The sequence below is a fragment of the Abramis brama genome (assembly GCF_963993115.1).
Source record: "Abramis brama genome assembly, chromosome: 3".
Classification (NCBI taxonomy): domain Eukaryota; kingdom Metazoa; phylum Chordata; class Actinopteri; order Cypriniformes; family Leuciscidae; genus Abramis; species Abramis brama.
This window is the reverse complement of record NC_139965.1, coordinates 18,293,432-18,311,846: the sequence shown is the minus strand read 5'-3', so window position 1 is coordinate 18,311,846 and position 18,415 is coordinate 18,293,432. Positions and strand designations below refer to the sequence as shown.

Here is an 18,415-nt window from a genome sequence, read left to right as displayed (position 1 = left end):
GGTACCATTTTATGTCAGTGTTGGCGCAGGTGAAAATTACCTCATGAGATGTCAGATTGAGCAATAAAAAACGGCGTGTAGTGATTCAATCATGATTAAGTGCTTTATGTAAGCTTTTAAGCGGAAAAAATATGTTGATAAAATTTTAAAAAAGCACATAAAATTACAAATTTTTTAACTCAAATTAAAATGGAAACTGATTCTAAAGCTAATTCAAAATATTAGTAAATACATTAATAGTAAATAAATAATACTAAAATAACACTGGCATGTATCATTATAACCATAAAGAATAAGTGATGTAAATTTTTTGGAAAATCACCATCAAAATAACTATTATTCGATTGATTGTTTATTATGCAGCCAGTGTGCATTATCTATTGTATATCTACTGTGCTCCATTTTAGCCTCAGTCAAAGTAATGACCTACCTTTGTTACTCCTTTAATCTTAATTACTATGAAATTGCCTTGTGATACAAGAGTATACCCTCTTAAAGTTCCTTGGCCTTTCTCTTTTCTCATATTACATGCCTGAGCCTCTGGCCTCTCACTCCAGCACACAGTCAGCTGGCACATGATGGGACGATGTCGCTGAAACATGAAGCTTTAGCTTTTGAAGATCCAATTGAATCTCAAAGACTGGGAGGGGGAGCGGATCAAAAAGTGACAAATGCTGAGAGAGAGAGAGAGAGAGAGAGAGAGAGAGAGAGAGAGAGAGAGAGAGAGAGAGAGAGAGAGAGAGAGAGAGAGAGAGAGAGAGAATTAGCTCACACTCGCAATCCTAGAGACATCCAATCTATTTTCACAGTTACGGACAGGATTAAACAGACACAACAGCTAATATGTAAGTAGCTACTGAAAAAATTCTAAAAGTGTTTTACAAATTTAGAAATTGTCAGAATTGAATGTTTTATTTTTCAAGACTAAATGCATTTATTACAAAACCCCTTTTAAGTCTAATTTATAATAGTATTTTACAAATCCATGAATAATCCACATTTAATTATACTAATTAAATGTCTTGTTTTTCAAGACAAAACTGAGAAAGAACAAATTGAAAATAATTGTTTACTATTTATTGTTTTAGACTTGGTTTAGACTTAAAGTGGGCAAACTTTTCTTTGTGAAAGTTTAGCCAAGTGACAGTGGATAGTCATTAAGATTTCATGTGCACTCCACAGTGTGACACTTTACTCTCTGAACGTCTCTGTCAGCTCCTAAAGGAACATAAATGCAGTCTTACAAGGACAACAAAATGACTTTGTCCGTGCTAACTTGAGGCAAAGGGAACTTAGGATGGGCAAGTTGGGAATTGTTGTGATTTTGCTTTTACTGGAACAAGTATCAGCCATTGCTGGAGGTAAGACAATTCTAGCTGTTGTTGGTACAATAACTCAATTTGTTTCACAGTCTAACTTCACTGAATCTTCCTCTCATGTTAGCGAGCAAAAAAGAGGACCAGAAGGAGGCAATTTTGAAAGAGCTTGTTGAGATATGGAGGAAGGGTGGAAGATGGAATCCACACCGAGTACAGCCACCAGTAGAAATACAAAAGGATCAACAAATTCATTCCATAGTGAGGAGCATTATGGGAGGTCTCAAGTCTCTAGGTGTCCTGCCAAGGAAAAGCACAAGTCTCCCATCTTTAAACAAAGCCTTCGATCGAAACAGGCTGTCAGGATTCCTTTATAACATCTCCATGTATCTGCAAGAGATGAGCGCAGAGATAGATGATCGTCAGCAGCCTTTTAGTGATGACCAGTTTTGGGAGAACCTGCTCTATTCTCTTCTTCAGACTGGAAGGGAAACATCTCTTGGAATATGGGATGGGAAAAGTCCCCCGCGACCCACCTTCAGACTCCAGGATCTGTTTCTGTCGCTCAGGGGCAGCCCACATTGGGATGGACTTCTTGGGTTGGTACAGAGCATTTTGACCCTCACTGAACGCCAGCCACAAAAACCCATCTTGACTTTTGTTTCTCAGAATTGGAAGACCATCAGCGCCTTGTTTGAAACTGTTCTTCAAGCAATGGTCAGTGGGACGTATGGCCAGGCCGTCGCAGGTCTCCAGGGTTTCATCTGTGTCCTGAAAGGACGAAATGATTGTGCCTTTAACCTAAGCTGGCTTGAGCAGTTCATCAGCTTTATGGAGACCAGGAACTGGAAACCTGTGGTCAGTCTACACCCTGTGAGTGTGGAAAACAATCAAAGAGATTCCACACTCTCTACAGGGCGTTTTAAACCCTTCTTCGTGCCACCCGAGGTGCTTCGTGAGGAGCAGCTCTTGTTGAACAAGTCGGGCACTGATTCAGAGAGCCTTGCTTCTATGCATGCACTGCTTCTTCAGGCTTTGTCAAGGTCAAACGCAGGAGAAAGGGCAGTACAGTTCGCAGAGCGTAATCCCGCCCTCCTGCAGGGCTTGGATAACCTCAGACATGGATTTCTGCACAATGTTGGCCGCAGTGTGTATAGTAATCTGAGAAGAAAAGTGTCACATATGACCAAGGCACTGCTGGATGATGTAAGCATCATGGTGGGTGAATCACAGTACAGTCATCATGGAAGATGTTCCGTAGGCAAGTATAGTCCTGCTGTTTTATTAGCCTTTAACAGGCTCTAGCACAGGGTTTCTCAAACTCGGTCCTGGAGGGACCCTGATCAAACACACCTAGCTGTGAGTTTCTAGTGATCCTGAAGACATTGATTAGCTTGCTCAGGTGTGTTTGATCAGGGTTGGAGCTAAACTGTGCAGGACAGTGGCCCTCCAGGACCGAGTTTGAGAAACCCTGCTCTAAGCATATGGTGCATATAGTTAACCTGTAACATTCATTATCTAATGAACTTGGATTCATGATCTCCCTATCTTGTTCTGTCTGCAAGGCCTATAAGCCTTCAAACCTCAAAACTTTCGAGCAAGACTTTAAGCATAATTTTAAGTTCTTGACACACTATGCTTATTGAGTTAAAAATTACAGCCATCTTTCCATTTCATTTTGATTCTACTTTTCTACATACAAATTCAAATTACAGTTCTGCATCCTTTTTGTTACTTCAATTCAAATGCAAGTCATTTAATTTTAAAAAGCAATCTCAATTATATTATAAATGTCGCACAACCCTGACTGAAATCACAATGGCATTGTTAGTCATTAACCAGATCTTTGTTACTCTAAATTCTATAGCCTGGATAATTTCCTCTGTCTTTTATGCTGGTAACCGTACTCTCCTGGTATTATGTGCACAGCTATGCTGTTACATCAAGGCCAATTGTATAATACAGTGCGTGGCTCTCCATTTTCCTCAATTAATCAACAGTGTTCTGCGATCATCTGTGATTTGTTTCAATAAACTATTCACCCATAACTTTTCCATTGTTTCTTTGTAAAGGTGACCTCAGGCAGCTAATATTGTGGTAAGTGTCACGAGAATCAGAAACATTTCAAACTCATTTCTAAGTGTATAAAGAAGATTATCATAAATTAACAGAGTTTTTTGTCTTCTTTGTACAGGGGAATTAGACATAACTTGACATGGAACGCTCAAGCGATGGGTTTCAGGTCAGATGGTTTACCCAGAATGCCGTCTTTAATGACCTGCCCCTCTCCAGAAGAGGAAACAAGGACTTTGAAACCTCAGCACTCATCTAGAACTAAACTTCACAAATCCCAGCTAAAAGTCCATGAGCAGAGTGATTCAAACCCCTCACTTTCAGCAGAGATTCTAGAAGCTGCCTGTAATGCCTCTATCCCTGGTCTCACTGGGGTCTCAAATTTTACCGTCTTCCTCTACTGCAATCTTTTTGATGGAGAGGGTGGCTCAGAGGACTCTGAAGTCAACCATTATGGGGTAGACCTGCACGCGACCTGCTCCGATGCTGCTTGGTACCTCTCGGCAGCTGAGGAAGATTTTCTTTGGGCTCACGTTTGCAGCGAATACTTCACTCACGAATTTAACAAAACAGTGTGTGCCAACTCTACATTCTGGCTGCAACATGCACATAAGGTAAATTGAGCTACATTTAGTTTATGTTTCCGGGAAAATTCTGTCATCGTTTACTCACCATAACGTCGTTTCAAACCCATAAGACTTTGGTTAATCTTCGAAACACAAATTAAGATATATTTTAAATAAAACTTGTCAAGTTTCTGTCCCTCCATCGAAAGCACAGGTAACTAAAATTAAGATCCAAAACGTTTTTATGGTCATTTAGTGGTTTAATCCAAGTTTTGTGAAGAGACACGACCCCTTTATATGATGAACAGATTTAATTTAGTCTTTTATTTTAATGTAAACAGTGTTCAACACACATACATAGAGCACTTCACATATAATAAACATGGAAGCTCAAACGGACTTGCTGCGTGAGAACCAATGAAGTTTGTTTTAGTGTGCGACACACAAGCTGTGTTAGTGCGCTCATTGTGTGTGTGTTTATATGTGATTAAACACCTAAATTAAATCTGCCCGAATTGCTTTTCTGTGAAATTTTCTCAGGTAGAATCTACAAGGGATTACCATTACCTCAACCAGTCAAGTATTGATGACCTCTGTCTTCAGCTCTCCAGCGATGTTTCTGGGGGATCTCCTCCAGACGCCACCGAGGATTGCTTAGCACTGCTAAGCAGCAAAACTCTAACTGCCCAGGATTTTAGAAGGTGTTTTCTGCCCAATAACACAGCCCTTATTGCCTCTTTGTGCGGAAATGAGTCATCTCAAATGCCTCAAGATGGGAGCTGGGCGGCGGAGTACTGCTCCAAAGTCCCTAATCACTCTTATGGTGTCCACATAGACAACTGTGACTACTCAAACTGGAAGGCAGAGCAATTTATGAACTTCACCGCCCTTGAACTTTGCAGCAGTAAAGCTGGTTTGAAGGACTCTATTTGCAAAAACACCACACTGTACCTCACATTAGTTCTAAAGCTGCCTTCGCTCTTAGATTACTGTTTGAACTCTGAAGAAACACAGGGCGCCAAGTGTGTCCTCCAGAAGCTGTTTGACATGCTGCCAGCACCATATGACTTTGACACTTCTCAACTTTGTGTGAACCCATTTCCCGTTCTACAAGAAGCCATTCATAAGCTCACTCTATGCGAAGGAGTAATGGATGAACGCACGGGTTGGTTGGCTACAGTAAGCTACGTGCTTCGAGTGTTGGACTTTGTGGTAGGGCTCTCAGCGGGTTTGGAGGAGGGAGAACTGGAGGTGCGTCAGGGCCTGGGTCAGGCCATTCTTCTGTCCAGCCTCCAGGACAATGCTTCCTTCTGGGCCACTCTACGGCCAGACGCATCCTTAAGTGTACTTCACACTGTTGCCGTCTACCTGAAGAGAGAGCAAAACTCTACCTTAAAAGAAGACCTTTTAAGCTGTTTCAGTGTATGTCTTGCATTGAAAAATTGCATAACTTCCCATGCTAGAACAAGTAGTATTTTATTATTATATTACCATGCTGCTTGATGCATTGAGTTTCAAAGCCTTTTCTCCCCAGCAGCCTGTCCTGTGGGATCTTATTCAGAGGGGAGGCAACTCTTCTGCTTTAAGATTTTTAATGCAGGTATAACTCATTATCTTGGATGGTAACTTACCTAGTCAGTTCAACCAAAGGGTTTTCAAACTTTTTTATTGCAAGAGAGTCCTAAATGTAATAATCCCCATTTTTAAAATATGAAGATAGCTATAAAGACCTATTTTTAATATGTGAGAAAATTGTGTGTGATATAAAGACATGTTGACTCCATAATTATCATTTTGCTAAAACTAGAAGAAATTATTAAAATATAATTCAATTTCAATAGTTATTTTACATTTTTCTGCATAACCAAGTTTGAAAACCCTTGAGTTAAACCCAATTCAGACCCAACATATAAAATATAGTTCTTATCACTTTCCATACTGTTGTTTCTTGAAGCTAGTTTGTAAGAAGTTAATAAATGAAACCCTGTTACAGATGTTTCTTGCAAAACTGCACGATTTTGTCAGTATACATTTGTCAAAATCTAATGCTGACATTTATATACTCCAAGGAGTACCTACAGATGCCTAGAGAGAGTATTCGCAGTGTAGTTCTGTCGGCAGAAAAAGATGCTGTGAAAAGATTCCTTTCCCAAGTTCATCAGAGTTGGGATCAACTTCAAGTGGAAACTATACAGGTGAACAAAAACATTTTACATGATTGAGCTCATTTTAGATGTTATTCCAAAAGAGTGAGATCTGGACGATACTGAAAAGCTGATAATTCTCATGTTATGGCTGAGATAAAGTCATATAAAATTCTGGCTGATACTGATCATTTGTTTTTTGCCTAAAAAATAAAACAGTAAAAACCAAAATCAATTTTAAATGCTACATGTAATTTTGCATTGCAACACTATAATGAACAGTATGACTTAACCAACAGTATCAGTTAACCAATATAATACCAATTTATCATGCATCCCTGCTTAGGAGTATATGTACATTCAACTGGTGTCATTCACAGGTCTCTCCAAAAGAACAAGAGGCCATGGAAACCATGACAGCTGCTTTCATTCACAAGTTTCCACGTGTCACACCGGAACTTTTCATCGACCTTTCCCAATTTATACCATACATGTCTGTCTCTGACATTATGACCTTCCCTGCCTCTCTCATGGTCAATGAAAGTGTGTAAGTGGATCATATAGAAATTATATCCTCATAATTCAGTTCTCCACATGTTCATGATTTCAACTCTTGTTCAATCGCTTCAGACTGATGGCTATTAGGGATCACAGCTCTGAGATGAAGTCTCCACAAAAACAAGCCTTCGTAAAGCGCCTGTTGCAGTCCAGCGAAGCTGGAGATGTCCCTACATGGCCTCCATACTTCCTCAGCTCCATTCTACCCTTACTTCCACATCTCCCAGTCAGTCACTTTCAGCAGCTCACATCTCAACAAGTAAGTAACGGCTCCTTCAGGAAATCCTACTTTTTTTCCTTCTACTTTTCACATGCTGAAAGTTACATCTGAATGTTTGACAGCTCATGCCCTTAATGGAGATGCTGGGGAACAGCAGTTTGGATGCCACAAGGGGGCACCATGTACTTCGTTCTGTCTTTGGCAGGGGGAAGAACCTGACGAGTGACAACATAAGGAGGTACAAATTCAAGTTCAATATCATTTGACATTAAATAACAAGTACAAAACAAAACACCATGTTTCTCACAACAGGTTAGGAGTTCTTGTATGTTACCTTGACTCTGAGGACTTACAGCAGCTATTGTCTTCATCAAATCTCTCACCCATCCTGTGGCAGCAGCTGGCTCGATGTGTGTCAGAGGGACACGTCAGTGGAAGTGGCAGAGTGAGACTTTATTTTTTAGATGTAATGCAATAATAATGTTTGAAGTGTAATTCATGTAGATTTATTTTATCTGCAGTTGTCTCACTGGCTTGGAATGGCCCTTAAATCTTTAAATGCCAGCTTCTTATCAGCTTCGGCAATGGCCTCATTACATGGTATGTTGCCACAAATGGGCGCAACATTTTTGGAGCCGTTGTCCTCAAGCGAGTTGTTGGATCTGGTAACTCTGCCAGACATGCCAACTTTCCCACCTGCACAGGTAAGCATATTAGAATGCAGGGTTGTGCACTATTCAGAACTGAATTGAGAAGGCCTTTTAAATTCCAATTTAATTCCTGAATTTGAACAACAGGCAGAATTGTAGAATTATATAAATTATTAACTTGACAAGCAAAGTTTGTCAAGACACATTGAATTATGGATGAAAGACAGATATATACAGATAGAATGACAAATAGATAGAACAACTAAATGATGTATGGATGGATAGAGTTCTATTCCTTTTCAAATTCCAACTCATGAATGAACTTCACATTTTCAGGGTTTTCAGAGTCATTGTCGAGTAAACTTGTATAGTGGTGAACGGAAACTATACAACAAATATCAATTTTGCAATCCCATTTGATCCAATTGCAAAATTAAAAAATCTATAATAGCATTTCTATGACTTTCCAAAAGCAGAAAAAAATAAATACAGAGAGCTTGATTACGGTGGCCACGGTAATATAACGCAATGTATATTGTTATAAATGTACATCGAAATTTTTTAAAAATATTAATATAACTTTGCTAGATTTAAGATGTTAGTAACTGTGCAAACACATCATCACATTCTGTGAAAAGGGTCCATTGGGCAGATGCCAATTTCTCAATTCTGAATTTTGCACAACCCTGATAGAATGATATTGTTTTTAGTCACTGGAAGTGCATTACATAATTTCACCTATATATTAGAACCCTTTTCCATTTCTTTTAATGCAGGCATTCCAGATACTGAACAAAATAGCAGAAGAAACAAATGTAAGCTGTATACCAGACTAATTATGATACTTATTTTAAGTGAGTCTTGTGTTCACAGTCTCAATCCTGTTTAGTTCAGTGCCAACACACTCTGCAGATTGAAGCCATTGTTCCTGGGTCTGGGGCCTTCTTTCTTGAGAAAGTTGGTTGTACCCGAGTCTACACCTGATTGTCGGTGTTGGAGTTCACTGCTGTCTGACCTGCAACCTGCTCATCGAGCGATGGTCTATTTTGCACTCCAACAGGTTTGAACTTCTGCTTGTATTTTAGACTAAACAATCTCCAATTTACCATTTGTGCGTATGCATTAGATTTGGTTTGGTCTGTTGGTGCATGAAAACATTTTCGTTTGTTTGAAGGCTCTGGAACGCACATCTGCACATATAACACAGCAACTGCAATGTCTTCTTCCATTCGTCTCATTGAAGAAATTAATGTCAGATCTAAATGGAGAGACAGTTCTTCAACACATATCTCTGTATAAGCATATGCCCTGGTCTCATCAACAGGTACAACCCTAATTTCATACCTTTGGTTTTAGCAAGCTTGCTTTTTTCTAGTTCACAAACTCTTGTATTGGATGTATGAAAACAGACATTTTGTAAGCCTTCAGCTAACACTGTCCAGAGGCATCAGACTATGGTAATGTTAAATGTAAATTAAACATTTGATTTACATATATGTATTATTTCGCCCCTTAATTGCATAAAAGCATTTTAAGGAAATTATGGAAGCACTTGGTGTTCAGTTTTAGCACACTGTACATTACATTCAGTGCCCTCTACTGCGCTTGCCAGACAAAGCTGATCTCAAGTTCTTTGATGGCTTATTTGTCATGCTTCAAAGGAGCCTTTCAGTAAATTAATAATCTGAGCCCCTCTACTGTCATCAAGCAAATTGATTTTAATGTGGTACAATAGCCTCCACCAGGCAATATAAATTAATAATCACCCACATTAAAGAGACTTTGTCTCAGCCAAAAGTGTATCAGATACTACCTTGAGGGCGATCCAGTTTCTCAGACTCACTTGTTGTATTTGACACAACAGGCTCAAATGCTGTTCAAAATGATTCAGCAGACCGTAAACATCACAAGAGAGACACTACTGTAAGTGATATCAAGCATTACTACACTTTATGATTGTTGAATGGTCAACTAGCCTTACCAGTTATTTGCTTTGGAAATTCATGCTGGTCTTTTTTGCATCATAGTCTGGAACTAAACATCTGTAGCACAAATATTATGCATTGTTTTAAAATGTAATAACATTCTTACAAAAATGTTTATTTCCCACTGAAGAGATTTAGGTCGTATTGCAGGTGGCATGAGCTGTGATTGGCTGAAGCTATGGGTAAATGAGTCGGGCTTCTCCGAATTGTTGCAGTTCCTCACTAAATTGCCAGGAGGACTTCGATCTGGTTTGGTAAGAATATGAGAAACAATCTTTTTAATATACACAATACCATTAAAATATACACATGGCCATCAATGTAAAGCAACAATCTGTATTGTAAAAAGCGCTATATAAATGAAGGTGACTTGACTTGACTTAAAAGCCTTTGCTGTCCTAATGTAAAATGCAGAGTTTATAATATTTTGATTAAGTAATATAACTGTATAATCAAATGATTTAACATCGCTCATGGTACTTTAAGTAATTTGCCTCACTTATGTTTTTCATTATGAAAGTATATGACTCAACTGAGTAGGAAAGGGAACATTACCATGTCTTTATTAGACATGCAAATGGAGAGAAAATAAGGAATTGATGTTATGTTTCAATAGAGGAAATGCATTGTGGTGGAGCTACGGAAACAGCCTGATATTGATCTAAATGACTTGGACCCCTCATTTGCTGCAAGATTACCGTAAGATCAGCAGTTGATTACCCAGCATCTCATTTGTTTGTTCTTTTACTTGCACGGTCTTATTGATGTATTTTTGTCTCACAGGTTGACCATGATGGAGCACCTGTCTAACTCCTCATTCTTAAGTGTTCTAGACTATGTTCAACAACACTTTATTGACTTTCTGCAGCTACCACGACACAAGCAAACGGCCTTAGCAGAGAAAGCTATCGATGTACTCGTAAGAGCGAAATCATTGCAGTTGTTCAAAATTTCATGACTGAATCCAATGCAGCGGAGGAGTTTTTAAAATTTCACAGTGACCCAGATGAATGTGATCTCATCCAGTAACTGTTTTAGGTGGACAAAAGTCACCAAATGATTGTTTTCATTTTCAAATAATTGAAATCCAATTTTACTGTTGCAAAATGCAGAAACGCATTTCCAAAAATCTGGAATATATATGGATGTGGTTTGGATGGTTTATTGACTACCATTCAAAAGTTTGGAGGGTTTTTTGTAACATTTTTGAAATTAGTCTCTTATGTTTGGAAGTTTGTTACACCACTAAATAAGTTTTGAAAATTGTACTTTTTTCTTACAATTATGATTTTTTCCTCAGAATTGCGTGACAGAAATTCACAATTGTGTTATAAAGTCAGAACTGTGAGATATAAACTCGCAATTCATAAACATAATAAGAAATGTTTCTTGAGCATCAAATCAGCATATTAAAATGATTTCTGACTGATCATGTGACACTGAAAACTGGAGTAGGCTAATAGCTGTTTTGCCATTACAGAAATAAATTACATTGTAAAAATATAATCAAATAGAAAACAGCTATTTTAAATTGTAGGACTTTATAACTTGAAATTGCAAGTTTATATCTCACAATTCTGAAAAAAGAAGTCAGAATTGCGAGATATAAACTTGCAAGTGCAAGAAAAAAGTCAGAATTGCAAGATATAAACTCGCAATTGTGAGTTATAAAGTCCTACAATTTAAAATAGCTGTTTTTTATTTTATTATATTTTACAATGTAATTTATTTCTGTAATGGCAAAACAGCTATTAGCCTACTCCAGTTTTCAGTGTCACATGATCAATCAGAAATCATTTTAATATGCTGATTTGATGCTCAAGAAACATTTCTTATTATTATCAATGTAACATTGTCAAAAATTATAAATGTCTTTACTGTCACTTTTAATACATTTAATGGACAATATTGCATAAATGCTTAATATTTAAAAGAAAATCTTACTGACCATAAACAATTGAACAATAGTGTAAATCAAGTAAAATATGCCAAATAACCAGATTGTGCTGACTTAGATAATATAAATTGTAATCATAATTCCTACTTTCCATCCTTTTGTCTCCATTGATAGGGCATCTCTGAAGATGGTCTCACTGGGTCCTTCATGGACATGCTCGGCCCTCTTCTGCCGTTCCTGGACAGTGATGTGTTGTCTCATATGGACAGAGAGGCCCTGAAACTACAACTGGAGGAGCTAAAACAATATTGCTTTCCCTCTGACACCTTCAGACAAATATCAGCTTTACTTACAGAGAGGAGCATGCTGGGGTGAGATAAAGTTGTTCCATTTTCATTTAGTTGACAACCTCTTTGTTCTGACTTCAACTGCAAAAATGTAGTTCCTCATTGAGCAAGCAAAATACAAAATGCATATTTATTGGGAATTTGATAAAGTCCCTGTTGTTTGCAACAGAGAACCAAAAACATGGACAGTTGGGGATGTTGAGCATGTGGGAAGACTTCTGTTCACCCTTTCACCTCAGCAGATAAGATCCCTACCACTGGTAAAGGGAAACACATGCCTATCCATTCGACCAATGCTCAGCTTTCATCACATTGATCTTCAAAATTTTTCCTTCAAGGCTGATTTAGGTAGAGACACAGTTGAACAGGTTCTGATGAGCCAGTGGCTTTGGAAAAACAGTGAAGTGGGAAAGGCTTGTTTGGACCTGAAAGGACTACGAGAAAAGATGAATGGTCTCCTCCACAGGATCATTAAAGGTCAATGGTGGATGAGAAGGGGTGAGTTGTGTACAGAATCCATCTGATGTTATTTATGACCTCTTCGGATAGGTAAATCATATATTGTTGCTTACTAGGGCCCATCCCAAGTTGTGCAGACATTAAAGGGACATTTCCCTCGGCCTGGAGGTCCTATCAGCTGAATCGAATGAAGAGGAGGGAGCTGAAGACATGTGTTGAGTTCATTGGTCAGGATGACACACTTGACGCAGAACAACGTGAAGCACTTTGGATGGAACTCAGACCAGTTAAGCCGCTTGCGCTTGTCCAGATACTGTTGTTCAATGATTATTCAATGTTTTTTTTTCACACAACAACTATTATTTTAGGTGTATAAACCAGTGAAGCAGCTTAAACCAGAGCAGGTGTTGGAACTGGGTTGCATAGTGACCGAGATGGGGGAAAGAGAGCTACAGGCTGTCAACTTGTCTAATCTGGCGGTGGTGGCCCATCTTGGAGACCTCAATGGGTGGAGCACAAAGAAAGTATGTTTTTGCAGTTGTTCGGATTAGCCAGATATCATAAACAGGGAAGATACTGTACATCACTTCTATTTTTTATTTTTTTTACAGATGAGAGCAGTTGTCCTTGGCATAATGAAGCGACTTCAACGGAAGCCTGAAGAACTTGATGTAGTGGAGCTCGTTTCCCTTGGACATCTGCTTTGTGGCTTCAGTTCCTCTGAAATTTCCCGTCTAGATCCTTTCAGCCTAAGGTCAGTGGACAAATCTATGTACACAATCCAAAATGTAATATGATTCACCTTAAAATCTTTGAAAGCATTGTGTTGTGTTTGCGCCCATTAGTGTGGCCGCTTTGTTTCTGAGGGAGATGGTACTGCCGTGTTCTGAGCAACAGACCGAGGCGCTGACGTCACGCCTATCCAATCCTCTGGGCTTCGGTCCAGTCAGCAGCTGGGGCTCTGAGGTCTTCACTGAGATTGGAACTTTGGCAGGTACTGACTGTGGATTCGATTACAATCGGTTCAATGGACAATATACACATGCCAAAATGGGCAGGCTCCTAAAACGAATAAGACAAATTGATTCTCTGTCCTCAGCTGGTCTGGAAGATATGGTATTGTCTGCACTTATAAAAGAGCAAGTGGAAGGACTGACGCCAACAGCAATAACCTTAATACCTCCAAGAAAACTGTCTGTGAGTGATGGATATTTATGCTTTCATTTATTTTCTTTCATTTGGCATCCTTCTGTTCATTGTTACACTTTAATAGTTAATTAATCATCTAACAACCTTAGGTAGACTACTTTATGTATGTTTTTTCTCATATTTGTCGTATCTGTCTATTGTCAATAGTTTAGAATTGTTTGAAGCATAGATCATACAGAAGTCACTTTCAAGCAGCTTTTTCTTGGTCAACGAAACAAAAACACACAACAACCCTTTGCGAAATCTGCATACAGTTTGTACGTTAAAACAGTTCAATTCTTTCCATCTACAGCACCCCTGCTACAGCCATTTACATTCAGATAAGATGAGCTTTTACGGCTATCCGTGTTAACATTGTTATAAGGTGGGGGGCGCTATTACGCATCTCCTAAATGAGTACATCTCTCCAGATCAAAACACAGGCAAAGAAGAAGCAAAAATGAGCTATCTCATATGTAAGCAGATGAATATGAAAAATAATGTGATCATCAACAATAAACAGCATAAATTACTGAATGAAAAGTTGGCCCAGGAAGTGGTTAGGACTGTGCAAGGTTTAGGGGTGTTGATGGACTCGATCTACTCCATCTGTGTTTTGATCATCGTAATGAATCTGATCCAGACATAGTCTTTGACAAAAACGTGACTTTCTCAGCTTTTTGCTCAGAATGTTGCTTTTTTATGAAACTTACCCACATTCAAAGTGTTGATAAAAAAAGAATGCATGAAGCTTGAATAAAACAGAGGGTTTTTTTTGTTTTAAAGCAGAGGGTCTGCTCTTTCTTTTGATATATTGCACGTTCAGATATTCATAAAACAATATATTTTGGGGGCCATGAAATTTTTGTGGAAATGACCCAAAATGCTGGCGGTGGCTGGCAACTTAAAAAAATAGAAATGCTGGCTGGAAAGAGGATGCCATGTCTGGATTAAAATAGCCCCACAGGCCTGGAAACTCATGCATTCTGTTGTTTTTGAATGCAATTACGTCTTATGAAAGTACCCCCTAAGGCCCTATTTACACATGGTATATTAAGATGCGTTTTGGGCGTTCGGATCACAAGTAAACGAGGGAGACACATTTCCGTTTACAACTGGTGTTTTAATCTCTATTGTCCACTTTCAAGCACTTCTGTCCTGATTTCAAGAGGAGGGTCTATGGGTGGGTAAATCTATGGGCTTTTTCAGATCTTATGATCTAATGGACAAAATTAGCTTGCGTAATTTACATATGAATACACGACCAGAGACAACGGAAAAACATGCAAAGAGCAGCAGCTTTTGTTTCTGTTCTGATAGCCGCAAAACCACAGTGAATGCGTGTTAGAAATCAGGAATGGTGAGAGAACATTGTGCTTGGTACCTTTTTCGTCTTCAAACCAAACTTGGGTCTTCAGCCGACAAAGTTTAAATCCCATGCTTCCCATCATGTTTACTCATTAAGTCCGTAGGCGGACTTTTGTGTCTGTTCCTGTTCAATCGCATTCGACCACATGAGCGTCTACACTACAAAAGCAATCCGATCTAATGCGTTTTCGACTACCTCTGGAAGTGGTAGAAAGTTTCAGACCCCATTTACACCTGTATTTAGCACTGTCCACCTGTGATCCGATCAACGAAAACGCAAACCGAGCCAAAGAGAAGCATCTGAGCAGAATCAGGTGAACCCCAAACCAACATAATTGTGGAGGTCATCCGTATTTGTACTGGGCCTTAAAGAGCATTTATGTTTCTTAGATGACTTACCTGAAACTAAGAGCTTCCAACCAAAGATCAACGTAAGAAAGATCCCGAATCTTTGCCAACAGTTGTTCATCATCAGACATGCGTCTCATTATTTGCAGGTGGTATTCAGTGCCACGCAGCTGTCTTGGCTGAGCTCTGAACAAGCGTGTGCTGTGACAGAGGAGCAGTGGGCAGAATTAGACAGTGAACAAAGGCAAGCACTTGGCATGGCCCAGTATGAAGGCGAACTCATGCTTGAGCACAGAGGTAAGCTGTACCGTTCTAGTTCAAACCATTCTTTTCAGCTGATCTGAGAACAGCTTAACCTCCTGTCATGCAGTTATTTTAATCCTTAAATAAATATATCTTGGTAGTTAGAAAGAATTGCATATAGTTGTCAGTAGTCATAACTCTGTCATTTTACTAACCAATATATTTGTCTCTGCAGGCAGGAACCAGGCTCCGTCGTTATGGTTTGCCAGCAGCTTTACAAAATGTTTATTACTTTTTGTCTGCACATTGTGGATTCTATTATAAAGATTCTAACCTAAGGCTATTTATTTGTTCCTCTTTATTGAATTCTTACTTTTATAATTAAATGTCCACTCAAGCACAAAACTAACATTTTACATAATTTACAAATAAACTTTAAGCATTATTTAAAGTCAGCATGAAATGAAAATTTACAGTATTTTCTCAATGCATGCTATAGGTCTTATTGTGAACAATTCATCTGTGCATGTTTACATTTTTAAAAAAATGTTTTTGTTTTTTTTACCTCGTAATGTTTATTCAAAATTCACAACTGGTCCTTCTGGTGAAACCGGCAGGCTTCATTTTGATGATATATGCAAGACTTGTGCAATAATTTAGTCTCTTGCATGGTTCTGTACACAGATTCATCTGATACTTCAGTAATGTACAAATAAACAAGCCAGATTCTATTTTTTTTTTCTGTGCACTATATGAAAATGCATTGATTTTAAGTTTATGTCCGAGACTTTTCCAAACAAATCTAATAAGAATGTTTCTTTTCATAATTGCAGACAGAACTGTAGCTTTTAGATTAAGAGCAGAAGCATTTCAAAGTTTCTAATGCATTCATAATGATATACAGTTAGCTCCGAACTGTCCATCTACATAATGAATTGTCAGTCCATTGAATTGCCTTTCACAAAGATCACTGACAAATAAAACAGCTTGACCTTTGGTCAACAAACCAACGATGCTTGAATGTTACAATTATGGCAAGCAAGAAGGGAAATATGAAATATACACTTTGAAACGTGATCCCAGTTGACGTGACCATAATGAGTTTGGGCTTCAGGAGCTTCATTATCTGGATCATTAAGTCAGCTGTGGTTAGATGTTCCAAATCTAATTGATGGGTGCGCGAGAGAGGAAGCACTTACCCGCCTAATTTGCATTCCAACGTGAAGGGCTGCTTTTCATCATCGTACTCAAGGAGTGGTGATCTGCTGTAGTGCTTAATAAGAAAATTAACATATTTAATTTTTGTAAAAATAAATAAATAAATAAAACACTCAAGAGTTCCATGATCAAGTATAACAGTTGTTGTCTATTCTGCGAAGTTCGAACACAATCCAACACGTTTTGGGTTTTAATGTAATGTGAACTGCGCATGCGCGTTTACCCCCGCAAATAAATATATATATATATATTCATTCATTCCTATGTCTACATTTTTCATGTTCCTATCATCATACATGTAATATAAAATCAATCAATTAAAGCATGAAATTATATTAGTTGGTTTTCTTTTATCAACATACCACAATTAAGTAAACACGGGGTGCATTGGGTCACATGGGGATAGATGGTAGATGGTATAATTACATAACGTGAAAAACTATCAGTTTATTACTTTTTGCAGTCAGTGGTTTATTATGTGCTTCGTTTTCCTTAGATAGTAAAACATAATTATGGAAGTTTACTTCAATTTGAATGGACACAAACCAGCAAACTTTTAATAAATATGATATAAAAATTACATTCAAATCATACAATATTTATATTGTAAGTACTTTGATTTTTTATGCATCATATTTTTTTAATATCGTGTTTTTAAAGTGAACTGCGCACAGGTTTCCATTAGATGGCGCCAGAAAATCAAACACCGCGTGACGCGCTCAAGTGGACGCGTCCTGACGTCGCTTCTCATTGCGTATATGTGTGACGTATTTCCTGAGAAGCAGTACGTAGACATCTCTCCAGTCCAGTCCCCTGGATAGATGTGTATTTTTTTTTATATCTTGTTTGTTTACTTGATATCGCCGTTTTGAAACGTTCTAGCATGCGTACGTAACTATGTTGGCGTATCGGCCCAAAGGTGGCACAGACGAACCGGGTCTCAGTGATGCCTTAGCGTCGCGTTACGTGCGACCGAGCGAGCAAACCTATCGCAAAGTTTCCCTATTGTACAGTAGATGAGTGCGCGTGGACTTCAGGACAGTCCAGTACGCCAGGACATTTCATTCTGTCCTCTTGACAGCACTACTTCGTCGGTCTCTTGAGTTTAGCTTTGTTTTTGGGACTGCATTTGTCGTCAGTCAAACACGGAGGACTTTTCGTCGTGTCCGTGGACAGGTTTTACGTTACTGGATTTACGTCGTGTCCAAGGAAACGGAAGATTAGACGCTGATGCTGTTGAGGTAAGATATTCATTCAGTAACGTTAGTTATGAAGTAAACCAACAAGGTGGTTTAGGCTTGTGACTTGTTCCGTACTAGAGTAACGTTAAGTAGTCTACAAACTTATGTGAACCACATACGATTACCTCTTTGAATGCTTAACGTTACCTTCGTCTGAAATCAATATCATGTTCTATTGAATATACTTTTTTTTTTTTTTTTTAAAAGACACACCGTTGCACAGCTGCTGCATTACATTTATAAATAAATTATAATATCTTTATAAATTAAACATACAGTTCCACCTAAAAGTATCTGGACACTTAATAAAACGTAATTTCATTGCGATATGGATACTAATTGGTTTCGTATATATATTTTTTTTTACAACAACACGAACACATTTTACATGCAACACATTTATCAAGTTAATTTATAGTTTATTTAGATTTTAAATGAGGACAAAAAATATATATTTGGAAAAGTTAAGTTAACGTTAACATTTTAGAGGTCAACCTCACTAGTGTTTGCACACCTAAAATTTGTGCATACTGCTTTTGTACTTTTGTGCTTTTTTGTCTAAAACTTGCATTGCGACTTTATATTGCTGTAATT

The 18,415-nt window shown here is 38.3% G+C and overlaps 2 protein-coding genes across 3 annotated transcripts in view; both read left to right on the top strand.

Annotated features, from left to right (window-relative positions):
* The first annotated feature begins 761 nt into the window (after positions 1-761).
* LOC311079584 (stereocilin) lies at positions 762-16,096 on the top strand. 2 transcript variants are annotated; one of them, XM_084109148.1, is made up of 30 exons: positions 762-845; positions 1,216-1,361; positions 1,444-2,577; positions 3,389-3,413; positions 3,511-4,003; positions 4,496-5,377; positions 5,493-5,555; positions 6,025-6,150; positions 6,480-6,646; positions 6,730-6,916; positions 7,000-7,115; positions 7,190-7,322; positions 7,399-7,581; positions 8,304-8,342; positions 8,417-8,587; positions 8,702-8,851; positions 9,392-9,450; positions 9,643-9,766; positions 10,129-10,211; positions 10,296-10,431; positions 11,584-11,780; positions 11,926-12,016; positions 12,095-12,254; positions 12,332-12,501; positions 12,584-12,739; positions 12,827-12,969; positions 13,061-13,209; positions 13,315-13,412; positions 15,269-15,416; positions 15,598-16,096. In XM_084109148.1, the coding sequence occupies exons 2-30, from the start codon at positions 1,298-1,300 to the stop codon at positions 15,684-15,686; spliced, it is 5,736 nt and encodes a 1,911-aa protein (XP_083965274.1). In that variant the 5' UTR covers positions 762-845; positions 1,216-1,297; the 3' UTR covers positions 15,687-16,096. The 2 variants fall into 2 exon arrangements, with proteins under 2 accessions (XP_083965274.1, XP_083965273.1); XM_084109147.1 differs by having other exon boundaries at positions 5,490-5,555.
* Positions 16,097-17,329: 1,233 nt separating this feature from the next.
* furina (furin (paired basic amino acid cleaving enzyme) a) overlaps positions 17,330-18,415 on the top strand; it is an 87,976-nt gene continuing 86,890 nt past the window's right edge. Inside the window, exon 1 of the mRNA XM_084109145.1 lies at positions 17,330-17,821. The gene's annotated coding sequence lies outside the window, so the exon portion shown is untranslated. The remainder of the gene's footprint in view (positions 17,822-18,415) is intronic.